The sequence below is a fragment of the Pieris napi genome, chromosome 7, assembly GCF_905475465.1.
Source record: "Pieris napi chromosome 7, ilPieNapi1.2, whole genome shotgun sequence".
NCBI lineage: Eukaryota > Metazoa > Arthropoda > Insecta > Lepidoptera > Pieridae > Pieris > Pieris napi.
In genome coordinates, this window is record NC_062240.1 from 6,887,509 (window position 1) to 6,904,228 (window position 16,720).

General features: G+C 32.8%; 2 protein-coding genes across 3 annotated transcripts in view; both read right to left on the reverse strand.

Moving 5' to 3' along the window:
* LOC125051272 (laminin subunit alpha-1) overlaps nucleotides 1–5,188 on the reverse strand; it is a 145,238-nt gene extending 140,050 nt beyond the window's left edge. The window contains exon 1 of the mRNA XM_047651483.1: nucleotides 4,907–5,188. Within this exon, the coding sequence (XP_047507439.1) occupies nucleotides 4,907–4,985 (79 nt within the window). The 5' untranslated portion in view covers nucleotides 4,986–5,188. The remainder of the gene's footprint in view (nucleotides 1–4,906) is intronic.
* Nucleotides 5,189–6,957: 1,769 nt separating this feature from the next.
* Nucleotides 6,958–16,720, reverse strand: part of LOC125050885 — a 52,767-nt gene continuing 43,004 nt past the window's right edge. Inside the window, exons 4-7 of one of the 2 annotated variants that reach the window (XM_047650949.1) lie at nucleotides 10,491–10,613; nucleotides 9,514–9,651; nucleotides 9,209–9,314; nucleotides 6,958–8,752 (exon numbers count right to left, since the gene is read on the reverse strand). In XM_047650949.1, coding sequence (XP_047506905.1) covers nucleotides 8,653–8,752; nucleotides 9,209–9,314; nucleotides 9,514–9,651; nucleotides 10,491–10,613 — 467 coding nt within the window. In that variant the 3' untranslated portion in view covers nucleotides 6,958–8,652. Of the gene's footprint in view, nucleotides 8,753–9,208; nucleotides 9,315–9,513; nucleotides 9,652–10,490; nucleotides 10,626–16,720 lie in introns of both variants that reach the window. The other variant, XM_047650950.1, reaches the window with a different exon arrangement.

The following is a 16,720-nucleotide window of genomic DNA, read 5'->3' on the forward strand; positions in this document are numbered from 1 at the left end:
CAGTGCCAAGAATTGGACATAAAATTCGGATCAAAAGGTTTTTTAATGTTAAGTATACCGTATAAATATCCATAAACATCACTATGCAGTTTTGAATTGTCCAGGTAATAAGGATTTTTAAAAGCAACTAAGACCTAGTTGAAAATCCGTTCAAAATGTTTAATTGGTAACCAAATGTGGAGCGAGAAATTCAATTTAATCAGATCATGTTACCAAGAGATTACGTTTCTTTATCAATCAAACTCGACAGATGGTAATTCACACTGCTTAATGTAGACAACTAAATACTATATTAACTTAAATAGTCAGTGTTGTTAATTATAACGAAAATACTGAAATTAAAGTCTCCAAAACTATCGGACATTTGTATTAAATTTTTAGTTTAGATGTAAGAACAAGAACCAAATAAAAAGAATTTAAGACGAAATCACGAAATTTATCGAATACGAAATGTTACAAGTAACATTGTAAATCTATTGGTACAAATTCGATGCCTAATGTGAATTTGTCACTGCAAAGCTCAATGAGTTTCTAAAAGTAGGGGCGCGAATTTAGTACTAGACACCGAGAGGGAGAACAGATATAGATCGGCCTGATTCACAAATGTGACATATCCCTCAAGTTTATGTAGCAAATGTCATCTCTATACCCAAACAATATAGTTTAAAATCGATAAATATAATGATAGCATCGGTGAGTCAGCGGTCACTTACCCTTGCGAATCCAAAATAAAATAGTAATTATCGTTTTTGTTCTCGATTCGTGAGATTTTTACGCGTACGAGTAATATTACAGCGGTCCAGTCAAACGTTGAATGATCTTATTACAAAATAAAATTTTGTTATACGATTTCTTAAATAATAATTGTATATGTAAACATAAAAATACTCTTAAATACTCTGTCATTCACGGACAAATTTAAATGAATTTTGTTCTTTTTTTTAAAAGACGTATAAGCCGTGTCCGTCTTAACATATTATAATTGATATTGTTCCATTCAATTTTCTTTTATTTATTTACATATAAAACAAATCAAGATTTATAACATTATAGCAGTTAAAAGTACTATAGTGTTTGAATACCAGCCGTGTCAACCTATGTTTACCTGCGCAACCGTGTGAGATCGAAAGAAATGGACATCAAAGCTGTCCTGTTTCAGGCACGGATTTCTGTATACGATTACATGTATGTGGTAAAAAATTTAAAAGAGTTGTAGCGCCATTCAATTTTTATTTTAAAATTAGTTAAGTGTCGACTGGTTTGGTTAGGACACTATTGTAATAGTAGGTTTTTAAATAAAAGCGATGTTAATTACGATAAGAGCTTACGATTTCCGTTCAAATTGTGTTTGAGATGTGGTTAGCTGTCTATTGTGGTGTAAGTACGTTCTTCCGTCCATTTTACCTGCTCGATCATTCTCAATTTACATAAATAATATTGGTTCTGCGTGTGGTTGGGAAAGAGATCGCATTTCACTTAATTTAATTTTTTTGGATCTATATTTCTTGTTCATTTAGAGATTGAAATGACACTTTAAAGAAATGAACTATTTTAATAGTTTGAACTATAAAAATAGTACGGTTGTGATTGTTGTGTGAACTATATAAAAATAATGGACATAAAAGCTTAGTATTGTTAAATGTTTCAGGTTAATGAAAGCAAATGTACCAATCTTGTAATTTATCAATTGGCCATGAACCCAGTTCCTGTGTATTGCAATTAATATAAATAATAAATTAAGTAATGCATTGAACACACAGTAGTTAACATATGTGTATATTTAATGATAAATTTATCCAAAAATTTGTACGGCAAATAGAAGTTATACAACCCAAATTAAATGATTATCTTGCGGATTTTACAATTGCGAAAGGTCGGGTATAAAATTTTATTAATTATTACTAATCTGATGTTTAGAAAGTATTCGCCATTTAAAGTGATTTTAAAATATCTGCACACCTAATGAAAATTGCATAGCAAAATGTCACTATAATTGATATAGAATACATGTCATATACGACACTGGAATAAAAAGTTAATATGTAATTGTATTAACATGATGTTTTTTCTATACTTTTTTTTAGAGTATTTATAATATTCTTAATCTACAGAGTAATAATAATTAAACTTTTAAATTATATATATATGTGAGATGGCAAATAACGTTTTAGACTGTAACTATATGCACATACAATACATTTTATTGAATGTATTTATTTATATTTTTGAATAAAATTCTATTTTTGCAAAATATAAAATCTAGAATATACTTACTATTCAAAATTTATTTAGATACAAGTCTACTTGTAGTCAGATACTTGTATATTGAATAAGTCATCTCTGCTCGATATCAAAGGCTACATCGAAGGTATTTTATGATTTATATTATTAAATTACACTTAAGTATTAAAATATTATGACTTAAAAATATGAAGGATTTAATTTGTAGAAGTTGAATGTGACGGCTCATTGGTCTAGTGGTTAGTACTTCTGACCGCGAATCCATGGGTCCCGGGTTCGATCCCCGGCTGAGACAAGACATCGATGTGATGAGCATTTGGTGTTGTGCTTAGGTCTTGGGTGTTTAAATATGTATTTATATGTCTATCTATCTATAATATGTACGTATATCCGTTGCCTAGTACCCATAACACAAGCTTCACCAGCTTAGCATGGGACTAGGTCAATTGGTGTGAATTGCCCAATCATATTAAAAAAAAAAAATATATTAAAAATTCAGTGCAATATAAAACGATACTTTGTTTTCTCGGACAAAATACAGTGGCCCTTCAACCGCTGATCTTGGCCTTAGATTTCTGTATCTGTTTCACGATCACTTTTGTCTTAATGGGTCATTAGTCTTCTGTGCCTATATATTATTAATACTATCGTAAATTCAAGCATTTACGTCATATTTATTAAGTAAAGAAAAGCTGTGTAAAAAGGCTTACTATAAAGTCAACGATTATCTAGTTGATAAAAGGGCCTGGGACTAGTGCTAGACAGGCTACCTCTAATTAATTTGCGATATTTGTTTTAAAATAAGTGTTGTTTGATGATTTGATATTTTAAAAGAGTACCGAGAGTTTTTTACGCCGGCTTTTTCTCTCGGCCTACACCCTCTGTCTTCTTTGCCGATGAGTAGGGATGCCTACAAATTCAAATTTAATGACGTGGAATAAGTGATACATGTATCTTATGTTCCATAATAAACATATTTTATTTTTTATTTATTTTATTTTAAACTTTGAAAACTGTTGTGACAGAATAGTTAAAATAGTTTTAAATAATTACAAGAAACTAACGATGCAGTTAGTTGCAAGGAATTGCCACAAAAACTTGTCTTTCTTAACACGACTACGTACCGGCACTCGTCACCGGCTTACTGTACTTAACTTATAATAATATTGATACCTTGAATATTATTTATTAAGCAGTCTAGACTACATATACACAACAAATAGAATTAAACGACACTAAACAATTGGTGGACATTTTAATATACAATATTAAATTACATTACGTAAAGACTGTTTATATTTTAATCGTTTGTGGTTTTTCTGAAATGTCGAAATACCCAATACGTGTATAGTGTATATGTAAATATTTAGCGTGTCTCCTTGGGAGTCAAAACCAATACATCCTAGTTCATTATTTATAAAGACTAGATAGAGCCCTTATACACTTTCATATTACTTTGAATATTAAATTATATTTATTTCTTTGCAATATTTTCTATATTGAAACTAACTCAAATAAGAAACAAAAATCAGTCAACAAATATAAATTCCGCGCGCCTAAGTCACTATGAAGTATGAACACCGTAACAGTCTGTAGTCTTTAGGTCATAACTCATAACAACAATATTAACGTCATTTTTTCTTTTACATATTTTCAAAACTACACAAAAATTCAAGCATTAACGCAACTGGCAACACAGATTACTACTTCTAATATTTTGTTAATACTCTGAAGCACGTTCGACGGTTTACAATACAAACATTTTTAGACTGGTTTAAAAATAAGTTCCGAGAGGGATAGTAGCCCCGGTGTGATAATTATCCAGAAGGCGATAATTGACGCACCGGTCCAGCCAGGAAGTCAGGATAGTCGTGCGCACGCCATCAGATTGTAGGGATTTGAGAGGTTCTAAGAATTTTTTTGGAGTAAAAACTTTTTTAATATATATAATATTGTTTATAGTTTAATCGCAAATATATATTGAGATGGACTTTGAATCAATTCAAGTCAAAAAAACGACAGACTCATGTAAAAATATATACCTACTACATGTGTCGGTAAAACCCGGGTGAAGTAGAAGATTATAAGACATCACGACAATAAAATATAAGGGTACATATAGTGTATGAATTTATATGTGTTTTATAGTAATTTTTTAGTATATCGTAGCCTGTAGCTATAGTAAAAGCTGAGTAATACTTTTTACACTTTTAACTAACGATATTAGAAACAATATACCTACTCAATTTGATTATGAATTCTAGCAAATCATTGTAAAAATGGTGAAAAATTTGAAACTTTGTGGGATATACATATTACATTTCCACAATATTATAGTATAATACATATTATACGGAAATTAGTATAAATATCAATGAAATATTCAAAATACGCTGAATGATAAATAAAAGTTAGTCCGTTAGTCCTGCCAACTAATTCAACTTAAATAAGTTATGATAATGTCATGAGACAGTAGTATAAGTTAAAAAATATCGGAATAGACGTAGCAGAACTTCTAATTTAAGGTAGAATTAGATTGTGTCTTTAGTTAATATTACCCGATTTTCTCGTTATTGACCTTAAACTTCAACTTAACTTGTCCGTTTTCAAACAAGGTGGCCAAGTATATATATGTATTAACGTTTATAATTAACATTATACATACCAGGTTTATGATGCCTGTGCTTCTTTTCTCTGCCATCAGCGCTGGTCAGCAGTAACGTAAAAAGAATATATCGCCACATTTTTACCACATCACTTTAAAAAATTTGTTTAATATCACTTACAAAAGTTTGAACACATTGTTAAATTAGTAACCACTTTTTGATTGTCATAAACATCAAAAATATTTTTCACTTAAAAAGTTGTATCGTAAATAATCCGTAAACCATCAAGACCCGATCACAAACATACAATCTCTCTCAACGCTCGGAGTTAAACTGAAAAATAAAATTTAAAACCATTCAGGGTTGCCATACTCTTAACACAGGACCAGCACAAACTTAATCTCGAAATCCTACCAACGGTGCCACCACTATAATTCGATAGATATATTATAAACTTTAGGTAGTAGTGTTTACTGTTTTTTAACTGTAGTTTTACCTAGTGGTTTGACTGCGTGCCTGCTAACCCTGAGTTCGGGCAGTCAATTAACGACTTAGTACCAATGGATTTTTCTTTCTATGCTAATTTAACTCTCGCTCGTACGGCTTAGGCTAAAATCATGTGAGAAAACCGCATGCTTTAGACCCAGAAATCGACTGTAGTGAAGTGGCACTGTTTTTTTTATGATTTTTAACGACGTCAATAATGTAATAAAGTTAGCTGCCGAACCGAAACATCATATTTTATTCTACTTTAATTCAAGTAACTGCAGTTTTAATGCTAGTGAGGGTCATTTTATTATTCTATTTTGATTGTTCAGTTGAGTTGCTTCAAATCTGCTATATAGCCAGGAACGTGCTGTAACTGGTCACACTGGAATGCTTGGTCCAAAATATCTTTTTGCATTAAACAAACTTTATTATTAAAATTCATGTCAACTTCTTATTTGTTTTGCACTGTAATGAACTATGTTTCGTATATTCTTAAAATTTATTTTATTCCTCAATTAAGAAAAATCAAGTTAACGGAAGGAGTTCCGCTTTTAAGGCACAGATGGCGTGATTCACGAAATAACATACGTCACTATACACCAGTAGTAGTAATTTTATAAGCGTTAGTAAGCAATGTTTGCAGTAGAGGGCAGTGATTTAAAGTTTAGAAAATAATTTAAAAGATTTAACAATGTACCTACGATGGTTTTAACTATCATGACCGATGACGTCATTGAGTTTTAAATCATTCACTTACCCTGCTGTTCACTAATTACCTATATTTTTTACATTTTGGCATCATTTCTAGAATTTGGAGAATCTGTTGTACGTTACGTACGTTATTTTTTACCTTTGCATTTTTACCTCGGACCACGATTTTACTCTGATTTGGACTTTTAATATTTTATTAGTTTCATTTACTCCCATGATTATATTTCTACACGAACCATTTAAAAAATATATTATGCGTAATGTCTTAGTGTAAAAACCTTTTTGATAAAAAAAACAAAATGGTCGATGGTAATTTAAAATTCTATAAATACGCGCGTTTTGAAAGTACAAATATTAGTTAGCACAACTTTTTCCAGGTAGCGCTAGTGGGCAAGGGGTAGTTTATATCCTATATATAATGTATAATGCCATATACGATATATATTTTATCGGAGATTCTTAAAGTAATTGAGACTATGTATAAATAATTGTGGAAGGTAATAAGTATATCGGTAGATGCCAGCATTGCTGTCGTGTACTATGTATACGTAGTGTTATTACTCGTACAAGAGGTGCTATACTAAAAATATTTAAAATTATAGCTATTGTTATTAATAAAAGTTTCGTTTCGAAGACTTTGTATTAAAGTAATTAAATCTCATTTAGGGCAAAGGACAGATTATATTATAGTAAGAGCAGACCACAATTGCCATTGATAAATTTAGGGTAAAATAATCAGCTGGATTATTTTGTTATTACATTAAGTCTGATTAACTGTCAAGTCGTATTTATTATTTACAATTTGGGTATAATTTCCAATAAACGAAAGTTTTAAGAAATTTTATTTCTGCTTGCCATATAGCATAAGTGAGTTTCGATTTAAATTAGATTAGAGATTAAAAAACACAACGATAAGCCAAAAATGTTTAATGTCATAATAAATTTACACTGCATTAACACCAAAATACACGGCGCGAACGCCCACTAAACAAGTTTATCTAAAAAAAGTCCACTAAAATTATTAATTTCATACATTCGGATAGATTCATCAGATTATCAGCGCGATAATATTATACAAGATCTATTCAAAGGTACAAACATACGCTCCAACGTCTTATAAAGTTTAGGACACACCTTATTTATATTTAAATTAAATTTATACATTCTTCTATTCTATGATTATGAATCATGATTATGTTTTATTATGCAAAATATTAGGAAACGTATAAAAACTTTTGATCTTACTTTAAATAGTTTATTGTTTCAACAAAAATCGTGGTCGAACCGCGATCGAAAACAATTGTCCGTTTCAGCTCGCAAATTCATCCGAGATCTAAGGGTAAGAGACTTAGCGCTCCCTTGTGACAAAAACGTATAGGAAATTCGGCGTACAGGAGCCGTAGTCTGATTGATACACGCTACCAGGATTTTGTAGCCAAAATACCTTAACAAACGCGAGTCGACCACTTAGAATTTAATACTATCGCAATAGATATGTCTAGAACAGGTAAGTGACGCGATCTAGTTATACAGTTCAATGGAATATATAAATTAAATTCACATGATTTTGATCGTGGTATTGATTTTATAGGCTAAGATTTGGAAACAAGACCTAGGCCATGACTCTCGTATGTTATCCAGCTCAGTCTCGTTTCTGAATATCGCCCAATGGAAGTTTGTGTCTGTTTGTTAAACTAAAACAGCGCCATCTGTTGCCAAGTCAAAGAAAACGGAGTAAAATGTGTATTGCTTTTAATTTGTATTAAGTACTAAAATAATGTTATTGATCAAGTTATCGGAACACTTTAATTCAATAGATTATTGCTAAACTGGTCCAGTGTTGCTTATTAGAACTGACTGACGCAAAAACATACAACTGAATAGCTTTTGTAAAATAGTATGATAATGAAAGCCTGTGTCAAAATTGTTATTTGTAAAATCTCAATATCTTGATTAAAAATAGGTAATAAAAATAAGATACGATTTTAACTGTTTTATTTATGAATTAGCGATATATTGTAGCTTATCACAATATAGTGGATATCTCGAAGTTTCGTTTAATTATTGTTGCTTCTTGAATATAGCTGCAGAAGATTTTATTATTATCGTTACACTTAATTTTTATGATATGATTACTACGATTTTATTGCATCATTTGTAAATAACATTTAAAAGGTTTAAAACCGACCCGATGTAAACTAAGAGCGCGCCACATAGAATATAAAAAAGAGCTTAAAATATGTATAAATTTTTTCTTATAACTTTATAGATTTTCTTAAATATTAACAGAAATCTAAATGAACATAAAAATCACGATCAACGGTCTATCGGGGCCTATCACCTACACCACGACTAATAAAATTATTTCTTCCAATCCACCACCGACATGTACTCATAACTGCTACAAAAATCTTTACAAATGAAAAATATTCCGCGATACAAATTACCATAAGAAATTGCATACACGTACTTTCCACGCGTCGATTGATGGATGGATGTATGGGTGTTGGGTGTCGAGTGTCGGGTGTGTGCGGTGTAGACCCGAAACTGGGTGCGGAAGGGGGCCGGTACGGCGCCCCCGCCCTGCGGGCCCGACCGGGCCGCCTCAGACGAACCACTCGTCCTTGTGCGGGGCGGCGCCGCTCAGCGCTGCGCCCGCGCCCGCAGGCGGCCCGGGCGCGCCGCCCTGTACCTGCAATGCAGCCCTGATCCTTAAACCTTATTATCTTTATAAAATTATTCGTTTTAAGAGACTTTTGCCGTTCAGCACCCCTATATGGAACCAACTGCCCAGAGTCCTTCAAGAGTGCATTCATGACCAGATTCTCAAAGGCTGTCAACGCTTCTTGGCAGTGTGAGTCCATGAGCAGTAGTGTCACTTAGCATCAGACTAACTTGTTGAAACATAATTTAGATTTGTTGGTATACCAATTTATTTTAAGTAAGTTTGATTACTGTAACCTACAGTATGGGATGTCTACCAATAATAAATGATGAACTATTATTTTATTAACTACGGAAAACCTTTATAAAACTGTGTAAATAGGATCGATTTTTATTTCCACGTAATCACATACCGTCAGTAGTATGTAATTACGGAAAGAATAAAAATAAAGGCAAATTTTTGAGTGATAAGTAATTAGTAAGGAATGATGTGTTACCCGCGCGGGCCCGCAGGGTGCGCCCAGTTTCCCGGCAGTCGCGTGGTGCTGCCAGGCGAGCTCGGCACGGCCTTTCCCGCGCCGTTACTGCTCGCCATTTGTTCTACTGCAAGAAATAATGAGAAATATGAGAAGATGGTATCAAAATCCAAGATCGTGGGGGAAGTAAAAGACTCTGCTCACCGCTGAACTGGCAACCTAGAGAAAATGGAATAGGATCTGACTTGCAAGAAAGCATAAGTACATAATTGATCTTTAACTAAAATCTAAGTTGTATTTCGTAAGTGTTAAGCCGAAAATATTACAATGTAGGTGTGTTCGGCGGTTGGGTGCTCTTCGACGACAATAGCAGCACAGCAAGGCAGCTATTAAAAGCACTAGTAATGCTGCAGCGCCACCAGCCACCACCATCCACGCCTCGCTGCTACCGCCACTGCCGTTCTCTGTAAATATTAACCAAATAATATGGATATTAATTTGTATAATAAAATAAATTAAAACCAAACAACATCATGAAAGAATTACTAAAATACATCTTTAAAAACATCATGGTATTTTGTTGTATGAAAAATGATTTCGTCAAATGACATACGATCTAGATTCTAGACGATGCGTATTCGCCGAGTACGTACAAATCATGCGCGGTGTGGGATATTCGCATAGATCAATTAATGACGTAACAGGCAACAGACATTCCGTAAGAGGTAAACTTCAATAATCTACTCTATAACATCTAGGTATTTATGGATTACATAAATTTTGTCAGTGATTTGATTGGTTTTAGAAAATATTGAAGTGATAACTTCTTATGGGAGGGTAAGCCGCTTCGTTACGTAACGCGTTACGGCGCCAGTCTGTCTAGCTTCCACGCCTAGTTCTCACGCATACAGCAGGGGTAGGCAGGCTCCTCCTCTCTCACTCTAACCCGCAGCGGTAGCCGTTTTCGGACAGACGCTTTCCCCTCTCTCTACTCAGTGTTTAATGTGCGTTAGACTTTTACTGTTGATAGTGAGTATACCACAAACTATCACCGTTTTAAAAAATATGATGAATGAAGCAGAAGATGATCCTCGGAACATTACAGAATTAAATAGACCAACTTAGATTAGTTTAAGATTGGTCTGCAACAAGTGTTTCTTATATAAAAACGAAACGAAACGATTTCGAAACAATAACTGTTTCTAGTATACACAAATTATCTGTTTGCCCTAAAACGATAAATATAGGACTTCCAACACAATAAAATAACGAGAAATATTTTTTGCACGACAAATTAATTTACCGGGGCATAACGCAGCGGTATCTTCATCAGATCCGTCTGCGCAATGGTCGACGCCGTCACAGGTGAGGTCTGCGCTTACGCAGAACTCCCGCTGCTTGCACCGGAACTCCTTGCACCCGTGTTCTGGAAGAAATACTAGGAGATATGAGATTTACATTTATCTGAATTTAACTTTTTATTTAATGAGATGATGAATTAATAAAAGTTATTCTATGATTAATTAGGATATTATTGTTAAAGGTGTCGATTTTGATATGTAAAAACTGATTTGATTTGGTTTAGTCCTGTCAAACATGTCTGTTCTACTCTGATAATCTTTAAATTGACACGGCTAAAACTAAAAAATTATTTGACAGAACTATAATATTTTAATAATACTTATTCAAATTGAATAAAAGTACCTTTACGATAACTACAATTACTAATCTAAAATTAGGAGAGTTTAAGTTTAGAGATATTTATATAACAATCGACACCATTTCAAGAAAGAAATACATTGACAAAGCTTCGGTCAAAACATAATATTGAATAATATTTTAATTAAAATCTACTTAAAGTACCTACTTAAATACAATATTCGTATGCACTTTATTCAAATATAATATAATTGTAATAGAAAAAAGTATCATGATGCATTAATGTAAGTTACAAGTTAAATTAAAACATAACAATAGAAAATGTTATTCCAAACCCGGCTGTGGTCTAATAAACTTCTATCTGGGCCATTGATATGTTAACGTAAAATTGTAAATACCGTTAGATTGTAATCTATCTCGCGAGATTATAAACTGTCGAAAGATTGTGAACCTCATCGTACTCCTTACAATTTAACGTAACGTACTACTATAAAGCCGACTAATCAGGGACAAGCTTCGGACAGTTGACAATTTTAAGATTGTAATTTGACGGTTTCACTTCGATAGATTACAATCTACCGAATAATAATACATTAAATTGTAAGCAGTTCGTTGAGGTTCACAATCTTTCGACAGTTTACAATCTCGCCAGGTAGATTACAATCTAACGGTGTTTACAATTTTACGGTGACAGGTATATACTCATACAAAACCTCATGAGGAAGCTATATTGTGTAACAGGCGCAGAAGGCAGAATGTAAATTGTCTTTTCAAAAAAGGAATCAATGAAACGGCCGTTTACTTCAGACACTGTACTCGTAATTCCAGGCGCATTTTAATTTCTCTTAGACTTTTTTGGATATTCAAAACTTTTGAAAGCAAAATCCTATAGAGAATATGGTAAATCACAGACCGATGACAGAATTAGGAGGCATCGATGCATAAAGGCAGTACAATGGGCGCGACGTGATCCATCAAACGGTTCGCCAAACATTTGAATCAATAAGTCATCAAAGCGTAAAGTTTTTCACCAAATATTAAAATGTCCTCTGTTTTACTGGTTTTTACAAAATACACATTTTTTTAAAAACTAAATAACGGTTAATTTTGTCGTCAGTTTCGAGGAAATTGTTGTTTAAAGTTGAAACCTTTTGTTATGACAATGTTTCTCATGATATTTTCTTCACCGTACCTACTCACCTCAATTAATTACACCACTGGGGAAAGATCCTACAACCTATCACGCTTAACTAGCGTTGTAGTTACTGAATGGGTAATGATTTTATTCTATTATTTATTTTTAATCTATTTTTACAGTATTATGGACACTATTTTTATTATAATTGCACGAATTAATTTAAACAATAATATATTATAAATATTTCTTCTATGATAAACGTATATTGTAACCAGTATATATGTAAAGTTTACAGAGATTAAGGCGGTCAGAAAGCTATGAAGTGGGGATCTCTCTCACAAATCTTTTGATCTTAGCCCTTTCAGTAGGAAACAGAGAGTTAGCAGACGTGACGAAATGAAGTGTCTTTGTTACGTGGTACAACCCTTTACAATTCTAAAAGTAGTTTTAACGCATCGTTGAAATTATACCACACTATATGTAGCTATGTACAGCTGGCTATACATAGCTATATATAGTTATGTTTCGTTACGCGACAAAAATACATTTCAAGGAAACTTCTTTTACAGATATTAACGTAATAGTAATTTAATAAAATGTATATAAATCGACATGCCTGTTAAAGCTCTGTCTCTTACTGAATACTGCTGTAACTATCGCGTTAATGTGTGATAAGAAGTGAATTTTCGAAAATTGTATATAATTTTTAAGGTTTTCCATTTGACGAATACTGTGACATATTAACTTAAGAGTACATTTCTAATTATGCGCCAAATTATCGTTGACCAGTGACGTGAAACAACAGGAACGGAGGGTTCGAAAAATTAAATTTATTTCGGAGTTTTTGAGGTTATATTAAAAACTCTTTTGTTCATAACAATGAAACAATAATAAGAGGGATCCTGCCTATGTAGTGGCAAGATGTATAAACTGGAAATTCGTTTGATTAAGATCATTTTGAAGCAATTAATTCACAGAAAGCTAAATATGTGGTTATATAGAAGCTTCGATTAAGTGACGAAAGTGACCATGAAATATTGAGGCTTTCCGAGTCTTCAGATATACATTATACAATAAATCTAAATATTAAATTTAAAATGAATCTTTAGAAATCGTGTGTAGTAATATAATTAAGTATTGTGAGCCGATGGCCTGAAATAATTGCATATTAGAATGGAATGGCAGTACATTGAATAAATAGTATTTAGTAATTAACTTTAAAAAGCAGAATTGGCGTAAAGGCGACTCTCAATCATGAAGTCGTGCGCTCAAGAACGGCTGTGCACCAATAGATATTTTTTCCATATATTATCTCTAATTCGCTCATGTGGTGAAGTATAACATCGTGGGGAAACCTACGTAAGGATGAAAAATACACCAGAAACTGACTAATTTATTGAATTTTTCAAGTAAGGTTTCGTAAAAATACCGCGGACGAAGTCGTAGGCACCAACTAGAGATATATAACCGCTGAATAAGATTACTTTTGCCCTCCGATCTCAACGCTTTTGACTGATCGTTAAAAGATTCACTTATAATATAATAGCGAAGAATTTCTCAGCCATTATCTTTGAAGAGAAACTTGAGTATCAAGAGGCTAAAAACAAAAAGCTGCACGCCAAAAGTTCACAAAGAAAATATTATTATATTCCGCAAGATTCCTAAGCCTCTCGAACTTTCATAATCCTTTCACACTACTTTTCCACGCAGCCAGACATAAAATTGTTAAAAATGTTTAAAAAAGGAAAGATTTTGACAGTTTTTTGACGAATTGTGTCGAGTAAAATCGTATGATAAACGTTATTTAGGTTATATTGTCTTTGATTGACATAACCTTTACACATATAAAAAAAAAACTGTTTTTAACGGATTAAAGTTATGTCACCGTGACCAAGCACGCTGTAAAGCACGCGAAACGTCGGATAAATTTAAAATTATGTTAAATAATTGTAAATTTATAATAATAGATAACTTTAACCCGTTAAAAACAGTTTTTTCTTTAAATGTTATTTTGGTTGTTTGAATAAGCTTTTATTATCAATTAACTATTAATTACTTAAGATATCACGTGGAACATGATGTAATGGTTGCAGCTCAAACAAACATTGCGTAAAACAAAAAACTTGGCGATAAAAAAGTGTGGCGGAGAGTTTATTGCCGGTTTTTCTCTTCAGTTATACGCCCTTAATTTGAGAAATGGCAGTAAATGTAAAATTAGAAGCATTTAATATGTATTTTTTTATTGACGTTCATAAGTACATCGTGTTACCTAAATGAATAAATGATTTTGACTTTGTATTTCAAGGTTTTATAACACATTATTTACTTGATTATGGCACTTATCGCGCATCACCTCCATGTGGAATTATCTGGCCATAAAATATTTCTTTACGGTTGACAGCACACGCGAAGCTTGTGACTCGACCTGACAACTCTGACCGAGTCTTTTGCCCGTTTGCAATTTTCAATTATACATATCAAGTCTTGTTTCAATTCATTTTCGCAAATTAGCATTAACCATCATGTCAACACAAGCAGTGTTATAGCGTATAAAGTTTTGATAAAACATTTATAATGAATGAATATATAGACTGATCTTTGTGGTTCCAACCGAGAATATGAAGAGCAATTTACAAATTACGAAGAATATTACATTAAAGTTAAGAAGGATATCAATAAAAAGATGTGGTCGGTATCACACATCGAGAAAACAACCCTAAAATGGAGTTACCAACCTTCGAGGGAAATTATAACCAATGGGTCTCCTTCAAAGATCAATGTTCGGGGTTGGGATAAATTATTAAGATATTTAAAGATTATTATTTATTTAATTAGCAATGGACTAAACTAGTGGGGTGAGATGAGATTAAGAGTCGCGCCCGGTACGAGGTCTGAATGCCGACTAACTTTAGTGAATATAATAAGATATAATGGAAATGAACACACAAGCAAATCATATTGCATGGTGTCATTTACATTGCAATACCTGTACGGTTGTAAATCGTACATAGACAGAAATAATCATTCGATTATTCATTTGCAATTGGTCTAAATTAGGACAGGTAATTGCGAATTGCGACTGCCCATTAAATTCAATGAAATTTAATCATTGCAATGCTGACGCAAACGATCCAGACTTATAAAACACGTCGCCCGAGTAAATACTTACTCACCCTCTAACATCCCCTGTAACATATTCAAAATGGGGTAACAAAGGCTTAAATTTTCGCAGAATAAGCGCTATTTATTCTCGTTTTCCATTTTGATGAAACGCCGTGCGCCGAGAGTCCTTACACATTCGCTTTTTGTTTAAAATCTGTTTATTATGAAGTTTATTTTATGCTTGGCAGTTTTATAATGCAGCAGTAATAATAAAAATGTGTAACTAGGCAATATAATAACCGAAACTGGTAATCAATCTTGCTAAAACAGTTCCTCATGTATTGAAGACTTATTTACTCATTTTTACATTATATGGACATGGATATAATAACATTTATCGAAAGCCGTTCTCGTGTCATTGATAGTATAAAAAACATTCAGGTTCATATATTTATTTTAAGGACTCGGTCACCAATTATTAAATGTGTATTAATAAACAATTAATAATTCCATTATTACTCTACCATAATCTTTTATATAAATAATTTATTGCATTACATTTTGCTATAGAGATACTTTCGAGCAGAACCAAGGACTAAAATAAATAAAACCATAATCAAAGACGTTTGATGTACGAATTCAAGGCATTTGAATACCTAACGGAGGAGGGTTGACGGAAAGAATCCAATATTACCCGATAGATGTCTAGTATTATGTATAATCCTTTACATATTTCAGTATTTCTTCGTTTTATATTGCAGGATCAACACTTGGTCAAATAACTAAAGTAACGAATGGTATGGGCTATAAAAAAGACGGAATATTAGGAGAGATGTACCAAGTATGATCAGATTTAGAAGGCCTAAGCTCGATGTATAGACTGAAAAGAAAAAGAGCTTAAATATAACCACAAATATGGCCGGCTTTTGTGTTCGGTCAAGGCCGATATTTATAAAAGTGTAAGGGCGTCGCAAATCAAATTACCTTATACTGTTTTTTTTTTATATAGAACTGGACACACGTTTGGCCAGATGTTAAGGGAGATTCTAATTTAACCCATATTAAACTGTCTAGAGAAGTTGGAAGGGGGCAAAGCGTTCCACTCCTTTGCTGTTTTTAAAAGACTTGACGGTCAAATCGTGCAGTGCGGCACCTGGTGATGCCAACAATGAAGGAGTAAAACTCCAGCGTGCGTAGATCAGCGTTGATTGAAAGGGGCAGACGGAATAAAAAAAGTTATTTCTAAAATGTTACCAATATTTATATAATGACTGGCCAACTCATTATTATCCAACCAACTTATATCTAATTATACACTTCATAACATGTATTGTGATGTTATTAAGAAAAGATACAATCACAGTAATTTTCTACAATAATATTAACGTCTTGTTTTAACCGAAAGCACCGTAATTTTTTTCGATATTAGCCCGGAATCGCTCTCGTGACATCTCAATACAAATCCTCTCTCGAGAATTTGCAGTCGAAATATTGATTATGTTGAACATCTACTGCGCTTCGTGTAACAAATTTCAATTTGTATATTTCAATTAATAAATCAATCAATGGAAACGATTTTCTGTGTTCGCTCAATGTATTGAAGCCTATATAATCCTTAACGTAAGTGGTATTTA